This window comes from Varroa jacobsoni, unplaced genomic scaffold (genome assembly GCF_002532875.2).
Source record: "Varroa jacobsoni isolate VJ856 unplaced genomic scaffold, vjacob_1.0 contig00824, whole genome shotgun sequence".
In the NCBI taxonomy this organism is placed as follows: domain Eukaryota; kingdom Metazoa; phylum Arthropoda; class Arachnida; order Mesostigmata; family Varroidae; genus Varroa; species Varroa jacobsoni.
This window is the reverse complement of record NW_019214535.1, coordinates 1-9722: the sequence shown is the minus strand read 5'-3', so window position 1 is coordinate 9722 and position 9722 is coordinate 1. Positions and strand designations below refer to the sequence as shown.

At 40.8% G+C, this 9722-nt stretch overlaps 1 protein-coding gene and 1 long non-coding RNA gene across 5 annotated transcripts; one reads left to right on the top strand and one right to left on the bottom strand.

Moving 5' to 3' along the window:
• Positions 1–2492: 2492 nt before the first annotated feature.
• Positions 2493–5520, bottom strand: LOC111271649 (putative E3 ubiquitin-protein ligase ariadne-2). Of its 2 annotated transcripts, none has more exons than XM_022852583.2 (2): positions 5380–5520; positions 2493–4127 (listed from the first exon to the last, which is right to left on the bottom strand). In XM_022852583.2, exon 2 carries the CDS (start codon positions 3992–3994, stop codon positions 2624–2626), a length of 1371 nt encoding a protein of 456 aa, XP_022708318.1. In that variant the 5' UTR covers positions 3995–4127; positions 5380–5520; the 3' UTR covers positions 2493–2623. The 2 variants fall into 2 exon arrangements, with proteins under 2 accessions (XP_022708318.1, XP_022708319.1); XM_022852584.2 differs by lacking the exon at positions 5380–5520 and adding an exon at positions 4556–4718.
• Positions 5521–5618: 98 nt separating this feature from the next.
• LOC111271650 (uncharacterized) lies at positions 5619–8692 on the top strand. Of its 3 annotated transcripts, none has more exons than XR_002686997.2 (3): positions 5619–5733; positions 6220–6779; positions 7143–8692. It is a non-coding gene; the product is annotated as an uncharacterized LOC111271650 (long non-coding RNA). The 3 variants fall into 3 exon arrangements; XR_002686996.2 differs by having other exon boundaries at positions 6184–6779; XR_002686995.2 differs by lacking the exon at positions 5619–5733 and having other exon boundaries at positions 5743–6779.
• Positions 8693–9722: the final 1030 nt, after the last annotated feature.

The window sequence follows — 9722 nt, the reverse complement described above, 5'->3', positions numbered from 1 at the left end:
AAGACAATAATTCCGAGTACTCCGAAGATAGATCTTCGAATAATTTGATCTAATTAATACGATATGAAATTGGTAAGCGACCTGTTGTTCTTGTTCCTTTTCGTAGCGCTCTCCGTATCTCTCTACCGAATAGGTTCAAAGGAAACAATCGAACGCACTCACTGAAGAGCTCGGACTGTTCCTTACTGAAAAGGGGATAGGCCTTAACGGCTGATCGAATAGATGCTGTAGCAAATGTAGACGAGCTGTAAAAACTCGTAATTAAAAAGCAAACATTATGCCAAGATCTAGCAATAACCGCTAAACAGAAAAACTGCCTCGTCCTTATTGTTCATTAGATCGCAATAGAATCTGTCGTTGAGTTCTCTACTTTAGAATATCAATACATTTTTGTAAATGTTAATTAAGGACTGACTGACTGACTGAGCAATGAATATTTAATGCTTTGGACTCCGCTTGCCAAGTTTTCGCAAGCGTTCACATTGAGAAAACCTTGGCAGAGTCCTTGAAAAAGGTTCACGCCTCTCCTATTCACATTCAAAAGGGCATTAGGGGGACAGATGGACGGGGGGAATGTGAGGGGGAGTTTTTAATAGACAAAGATAACATTCTACTTGAGACAGCACCGGCAAATTTCACAAATATCGAGATTTCAACAGGAAGCTCTACCGACTCGACGACCCGGTGACACTAGCTCTCCAGGTGATCTCTAGTACAGACTATTGGAATAAAATGGTAAAAACATTAATTTAAAAAGTTTATCAAGATCGCGTTTTAAAAAACTTGTGCAGAAAATCGCAAATACCAATAACAATCAATATGTTCTCCCCTTCCTAGTCCTAGACATTTTAACCGTTCGAAGATAGAACCGTAAGGCTATGGGGCAGTTTCGAATAAAACGACTGGCCAAAATTTAATGAGCAGATATACTCCGCAGTGTTTTTACGAAAGAAATTATTCATAAACCTAAGAATGCTAGCATAGCGATGCTGTTTCGATTTGTAGGCACAAAGAAGGCCTACAAAAGGCAACTCCAGTCAACGTCTAAAAAATCATTTTCAGGGAGAGGGCAAATGTCCTGAAGCGCTTTCACTATGTCCAGTTTTTACCAGACATTTGTGTATAATAAGTTAGGTTTTGCCTTGGGTTTTGGTTATGAACAACATCGTGTCCTTAGTCAGAGGCAAAAATGAAGGAAGCTCTACCGAAAGAGAAGGTAAAAAAGTAAAGTGCAGGCTCATTAACCCTGAGCCAAACATCAGCTACATTTTTATGGGTACAGGAAAGGCTGCTTTGATCGCCTGGTTAGTTACTTACTTGTTAGAATAACTAAATTATAGATACAGTTGCTTACAAGTTCCATTTTACTGAGCATGTTTTAGGAAGTGAAAACACTGAGCTAGTTGCGGGTAAAAAGGCTATAACCGGTTCTTCAATGTTTTAAAAGACAAAGGCGATCCGCTTTTCTGCGTAAATGTTGTACCGTATGGCCGCTCAGGGCTGGAAACTCGCAGCACGAGCTTCGATTTCGCAATAGGCCCGTTGCTTACCCAAGTAGACTATTATCTCGTGATTAGCTGACGTGCCTGATTTCGTGTTGTTTCTTCTATTTCATTGTCAATTATATACCTAACGAAGATGATGTAAATAAAGTACTTACCAATTTTCGTATTTCGGTTACATATACTATAATGCCGGATTACCTCGAACGTATCCTAAACTAATATGCATATTACCGTAAAGGCTAACCGTGCGTCCGTTCGCTGTCGCTTCCATACTTTCAGTCTATTGGTAGACCTAATCGGCACACCTCAAAAAGGATATTTTTGCCATAGACATACACCGTATAAGCGACGAACGCGCGGCATAAGATGCTCGTAGCGAAAGCGGACAGAAGTTGACCTACGTGAACGTTTCCAACATTTCTTCAGTCTCAGTAGCTATTGCATACAATACACGCTCTGGACGAAACAGGTCCAGATCTCAAGAGGACATCTAGTTCCCTGTAATAAAATCGGCGGACATATTGTTAAACCTACATGGACTGAAGGCTTTCCTTCGCTCACATTTCAGGTTTTGATAGATAATTTTCTCAGGTTGTAGTTGTCGAGTTATCATTATCAAATTATAACAGTTGGCATAAAGGACGAAGACTACTCTTATCGAATGCTTCAGTTTGTTCAATCGACGTTGCTAGGTGGACTTTTCTCACATTTATTTTTATAAAAACACTTCAAAGTTCTATTTACGAACATCGGTTCGAGTTAATGCTAACCTTAACCCTCGATCTTTGTTATTCTATAGCACAATAATCAATTTGCGTTCCATGTCACTAGGGGGTGTTTCGTCCAATGGGCAAACCCTGCACCACCAATATCTATAGTAGTAAAATTATCTGAATTACATATTATCTAAGGATGGGTTTATATTTTGCGAAACGTTCAGAATATGGGTGGGCTGAATGTTGAAAAGCGATACCAAATGCAATCAAATTGTGTTTTAGTTAAAATTATTTTATTAACCTTGCTTGAAGCTGTAATACAGCCGCATCATTACACATATGCGTTTTACATTATACACATATATATACATACAACTCGAATATATTACAAAGAGTTTGGTGTTACCGATTTAGAAATGCCTTTAGAAGACCAATTCTTCTTTTTTCCACAGCGTTCATCTGATTCGAGATATCCGCCTTATCCATAGTATCTGCCTGCTCTAATTGAAAGCTGAGCGCTTCGACAGCAGTTTCCAGTTCCGCTTGTTGATACTCAAATAGGTCTTTTCGTGGACCTGGCTCGAGATAAAAAGCTAACGGATATGTGTATTGTAAAGTGTAACGGGACTTGGCAAGAACGTCCATAGCATCAAACAAATATTTCCAATCGATCCATGTACCTTCTTTAGCCATCACCCGTTGGTTTATTTGTTCGTTGATCCTTCTTTTGGTCTCCTCTTCTAGACGAAGGGACTTTTCGTGGCTATCCCATCGCGCGTAGTAAAACAAATATTTGGGTATTGCCTCTACGTTATTACCCTTACCTGGATCTCCATAAAGCGAACACTGATGAGTATACTCCAGATTACAGTCCATACAAATCCAACAGAAGCGACAATTGCACTTTTTACAGGTAATCCAGTTACAACCACCATCCTTGTTTATACTCACCCCGCATCCAGGACAGTCCTTGGTATAGTTATAAATGTAACTTGCCGTTTCAGAGTCTTCCGCTTGTCTGACCATCCACTTCCTCATGGTTCGACAATCCGTTGGGGCATGATAATTCTCTCCGCAGACGAAACAGAATTGACTCGTGCACATCGCACATATGACGCGTTTTGCTTCGTTTTTATCAGCTTTGATTATTGCTGCGCAGTCCTTGCCCGCACAAAAACGTAGTTTTGGGTGACGGCGAACCCACTCGTTGAAACAGGATTGCAGGTAGCGTTCTTTCATTTTGTCATTGTCGAGAGCAATTAGTTGTAATACAAAGGCCTCGGGCAGGATCAGAACACAATCGCGAGCCATACAAGCAATATTCATCGGCCTACCCTCCGTTATCTCGACCTGAAGGTAGGCTATCCAGCAACTAACACACGATGTGTGTCCACAAGCCAGTGATCGAGATTCCACTTCTCGCAAACTTTCGAAACAGGTTTGACACTCTTGAGCATCCCTACCGCCATCTTTTGCTGTCGCACCTACTGCAAGAGGTCGCACTCCCACTTGTTCAAGCGTTTGTGATGGACTTTCCCTAAAGTGCTTGATAATATCTTCGGTGTGCCAGTTGAAACAGTGGAGCAGCATTCGGGCTTCTCCAAGATCGGAAAGGTTCAGGGATTCCCGCAGTTGTGTTGCCTCCTGAAGCAACATCTCTTTGGCCTGTTCAGCAGTAAGGCATTCGTAAGCGAACGCTTCGATATCGTCGACGACTTCCGTGTCAGGGGGTATGTCTGCGCCTTCGTCGTAGATATCATCATCGCTGGACATGACTGGGCGGACGCCGTGAAAATAGACTGTTTAAAAAGCCTACCTTTAATCCCCTTCGATTTTTTGTGTTTACAAATTTATCGTGTTGCGATTTATCTGCGACCTGTAAAGCTTACCAGCGTAGTGGTTCTTTCTGAAATGAAGCATCAGAATACACATGGAGCTAAGGTTAGATTTTAATGTGTGCTGCCTAATTCGGACAGTCCTTTAGCTCGAACATATCCGAGGGAATTAGGAACGGAAACGCGTATGTTAGTGGTGTTAGGTGGGCTTAAAAAACAGAGTACGCATAAAATCATATGAGATAAATGGTGTACTATCACAGGGGCCATTGTATGGGAGCCAATATGCTCAGTCGATGCCAAACTAATTAAGCATAGAATCGACGATTTGTAGTCTTCAACAATACAAGATCGTTGTACAAATCTTTATTTCAACGATGATGATGATGAGATATGCTTCTTAATTTAGCAATCGTTACATTTAGAAATAAATATATCAATATTGACACGGGAACAGTTTCAACAAAAAGTAGTTCTGTTTGTTTTAAAAATCAAGCACCTGTAATTTTTTGCAGCGACACACAATAACTTTGTTGTCATAGCAAGCTTCCTTTCTGAATAGTAACTCACGAATGGCTGAAAGGATCCCGGACCTTATGTGACAACACCAGTATCAACATCAAGGTTTTAGCGACACTTAGCGCGCTAGTTATGATCTCAAATGCCACCATAATAAGGCACATAATATTTTTTAAACTGTCGCACAGATCAACGTCTGTGGTCAAAATCCATCGAGTGTTCTGAAACACTAGCAGCAGCAGCAGCAGCTCTACACAATGAACGTACTTTCGTTCATGCGTGCATGCAAAACACAACACGATGTTCATTCATCTTTAGATCTATCGACGGTATAAGCATGCTTATACACTATTGATGAATTTTAAAGATACGTTCTATCATTGCCGTTTCTTACCTATTAAACCTTACCAAATATGGTCCTATGGAGCATGCCTATCCGTTGTACATTTTGTCGTCTATCCGTTATACGTTTTACGAAACACTTGATTGATTTAGTGGAAAAGAAATGCTTGCTATGTCACCCATGAAAGGTCGTACAATTTACAAGTATAACTTAATAGCTTCGATCGCGGCCGCTTGCTCTATTATTGCAAGCCATTCCACAAGGCTTTCGATGCGGCCTACGTTGATTCCTCTAAATTTCTCGTCCTCGGCAAGTTCCACAAGTACAACAACCATAGGAAAGCTTACGCAGCATATTTTAAGCGATCTTAATTTGGTACCATACATGGTACCGTACATTAATGCAGAGCAGATTGATGTTCGTTACCTATGTAGGCTCAAAACTTTGCACGAGATACTTACAATTACAACTATCGTCGTCTTTACCCTTCAACAGCAATGTGTTTACCACAAAAGTCATTTGCATTATTATATTCACTATATATTGCAGGATATGAAGCCAGGATCCATGATGTCTCTGGGAAGAGGCGAGTCACGGAGTTTCTTTAGACGCCCAGCTCCAAATGGCAACAACAGACCGCCTGTTCGATTACTTTGCACCAACCTGCACCTGCATTGTGAGGTGTGCTTCTGCCTTTCTAAACCGAGAGAAAGAAAGAAAGGGTTTCGTTAACGTATGACTGTCGTTCGAAACAGGTGAACGATCTACCGTATCAAACACGAAAAAAGCCATTGTCTTCAGTTCCACGAAAAAGGGTGCGTAATAGTAATCTGAGAAAACTAAAGATTGACCTTTTTGGATAATTTAATGTAATAGAAATTGCTCGACAATCCGGGGTAACGCATATGCTCCTCTCGAGAGCATGTTAGAGATCAGTGATCTGCATACAAACTTGTCTGTGCAGTTACTCGTCATTAATTCTACATGTTTCGATGGATGTATACATTTTGTTCCTGGGACACCAGCAGCGTTATTTGATCTTCCTTTTTTGTTACTAAATAATTATATATACCATGTAGAATAAGAACCTAAACATGTGATACGTCTCGGTTGTTATATTGGTTCTTTTTCTCAGGCGTCACTAAAGATTAAAAAGTTTTATCATTTCTCTTTTTTTTTCTTGTAATAAATATTTACATATACACTGAAAATACTGAAATGTTTGCAAAAAATCCATACCATTGCAAAAAACAACGCTCCATTAGTCGCTTCAACTTTTCGATCAACATTTGCTGTTGTAGTATCGACGAGTACTTGGATGTGCCCGTCTTTGCACTATAAAAGGACAGGTTAACAATATAAGCAAAATGGGGGGCCACATAAATAAGCACCGAAAGAGGGGTCAACGCTGTGTTTCCTAAACTCTGCTATTAAAGCAGCGCCGAAGTGTGCTTGTGGCGGCAAGCGCGATTTTACGAATCGTGCCTTTGTACGCTGCCGCATGCACTTAACAATCATTTATAATGCGCGACGAGTTGGGGACCGAGTTCTCCGTGTCTGAGGTACTAGGCTTACTGAAACAACTCGGAACAAGCAAGACATCCGAACCGCACCTGATCCACAATGAGTCCTTGAAGAGTGTATTCGACATTTACCCTCGGTGGACAAGCCTTTTCATTGGTTGCTTACGACATGTGCGTCTATCGACACCTGCGGTGAAGCCCTGTTGAGCATTATACCTCAAGAGAAAACGGTAACCTTCCCGACCTACTTTCATGGAAAACGACTGCAAATAAAAGCTGCTGCTATAAGCATCCGATTCATCTCAACACACGGATCTCATTACACATCGACTGATAAGGTTCGTGTAGGCTTGTTCACGTATTCCGATTCAACAGTATGCATTCAGTATAGGACATTTCACCCTCACAGTATATAACATAATGCATCAGGGCGTACATTGGGTCCAGGCACAGACCAAAACAGGCATTCTTTGCAGTGTTCATGAATTTAAAGTCGACGTTTGATATGGCTCCCAGAAATAAGATTTTTCTAAAGATAGCAGAATGCGGAGTTACATAGGATATGCTGCATCTAGTTATGGCAATACCATAAAAGAACTCAAGCGACCCAGCCGAAGGGGTTCAATGAATTAACTGGCGTTGCACCTTTACTGAACTTGAGCCTTTTGCTGTTCCGTGTCCTGATAAATGACCTGGCACAGGTGCAAAAGTTGCTGTACACCGACAATCTCGTCAGCTTTAGAAGGATTCGGTTTTAAGTTCAGCAAGTTCTCACCAGGCCGTCGTGTTACGTGGATGGGCTATTGATCAACTTGAACAAGATAGAAGCTACGGAGGTGCGCCGTGAAAGAAGCTGCGTTGCTTTCGACGCGCTTTACATGGGTAGAGCGATCTTGAAGTGTATAAATGGCTTCATGCATCTGAGAATGATCGTGCCCATGGACACCTGAATCGTCGAAGAGCACACTACAGGCAGAGTCTGGCAAGCGATGATTGCGGGTGCGGGAGTAAGTACGTCTTTTAAATTTCCCTTGCGCTCGGCGCTGGCCTTGTCCAAAGTAAAGATTGAAGATCAATTGTCTAACGTAACCTATCGTCGAAAGAGCTTAAAAGGTTGGACCGAGTCAAAACATCAGACGTGTACATTCTATGCCACACACTGTTTTCTATGGAAGATGTGAGACGCAAATTCAAGTTTACTATCGTTGCCCATTTGAAGTTCACCAACGCGTAGGAGAAAAAAAATGGTGGGGGTTAATCCTGACATTTGTAATATGGGACCTGTGACCAATGAAGCCTGGAAAAGACCGAATTTCTATTCGGTACAGACGCGTAGTGATGTGTTTCATAATACATAGGCTTGCACACATCGTATATGAACAGTGGGTTTTCTTTTATTTAGCAGGATTGCGTGCATATTCACAAAGTGACGTGCCACATGCTTCAGATCTTATGTGGCATCGTGCGCCGCTGTGCCATAGTTGAGCAATCTTTCCGTTAAGTCAGACGATCTGAATGTTTTACATTATTCGGTTTACACCATAAGTTTACATAATATAATCGCATTTTTGTAAGTACTATGAAGCTGCTCAATATCTGCGCGGCCGGACTAAAGCACCACGTACGGGCTTCGCCTCGAGCCTGTTCTACTATTAAACACATTTTATTTTGACCTGTGTAGATGTAAAAGGCTAATCTTATATCGATAACAGAAGGGACGTCGAATAATAGCTGGCTATCCCCGATAGCAACAGACACTACTGCATTTAGTACAATATAGCTGGACACAGCGTTTCATGGTTATCAAGAATATGTTGAGTAGATTTATCGATGCAACACAAATGGAGTATACTATCCACGCAACACAGTTCTGACGTTATGTCAGCGAGCCCGATACTGTTAGCTGTCTTGTAAACACTGGTGCGGCGTCGTTTTCAGATATGGTAGCTGCCCTCTACTTACGATTAACCTAATTAACATTATGCTCCATTAAAGAAGCAATTTTTTTTCTCTGCGGAAATAAATCTGGTTCCATTCTCCGCGCCGACGTTTTTAAGGTTAATGCTAGCTACTCACAAAAAATCAACCCAGACAGACTCCTACATTAAGGGATCATTTTAGCTCCGACAGACAAACAAACGTGAGACTTAGAAGCATACCATATATCGATATAGGCCTGTTTTATGTTACTTGTATAACCACTAATGATATTTATAAAAGAGATAACATCAAATATTGTGTATATGATGTAGTTGTTTGATATCTTCTTTTCGAAAAGCCTTTGCTCATGGTATATTTCTTGTATAGTTATTTAGTTCATTTTTTTAGTTCATTTAATAATTTTTCATCGTATAATTTAATTTTTAGGAGAAATTTACCGTTCCCTTTTTGAGGAGGTATGCCTTACTATAACAGCAAATTTTGACATGACCGACATCTCCCGGGACGTTTTTTCGGATACGTTTGCTCTACGCTGTCAAAGGCTTCAAATACTAGCACGACGTCGATCATTTGCGTTTTCTACCATCTGATCGCTTTCGTAAAAGAGGCAATAAATTTTTTGGCGGAATGAAATCAGCGGAAGACCGATTATTTGCTTCTTCAGATGTTCGGCGGCTGATGGTTCTCGACCATTGTCTTTAACCATGATCATTTTGGTATGATGTGGCTGGTTATTAGGGTACGACCTTAATGGACGCAAAATCTAATAGCGTCTTCCACGATACAGCTTGAACGCAAATAACACCATAACACATTCTAAACGAGCGAACGATGCTGGTGGCTGTAAACGCGGGCGCAGTGTTTCCTTCAAATATGGAAAATGACAATGAATCCTGCTGTTGGTTAATGATCAACCAGATTAACATTACATTCTACTGGAAAAAAACTCTAGCGATTCACAAAAATGTCGCCTAATCGTTTTGAGTCCCCAAAACTTTTCGTAGGATCGATAGACTAAACGGATTGGCGGGCTTCAACCCCGCGCCTGTTTTGCGTCAATTGATTTAACTCAATTAATTTGCTGACGTTACCAACAGTTGTCCTGGTGTCCTTAACCGTTCTTCTTTGGCAGTTACCTTATTAAGCTCTCTAATATGAACTGATTTAGTTCGTCTTATATCTAGCCTAGAAATTCGTTCAAGAAATCGCCTTTCGATCGATTTTTATATGGGTAAATTCCAATCGAATTAAATTCCGCTTAAAAGACCATACCAAGTTTGCCATATAAGGGAAACTATTTTTTAACCCTTTTGACTCCGAAATATTCATTTCGAGTGTGT

What these genes read in the sequence shown, in the direction of transcription:
- LOC111271649 (XM_022852583.2), bottom strand. Translation starts at nt 3,994, where the DNA reads ATGTCCAGCGATGATGATATCTACGACGAAGGCGCAGACATACCCCCT.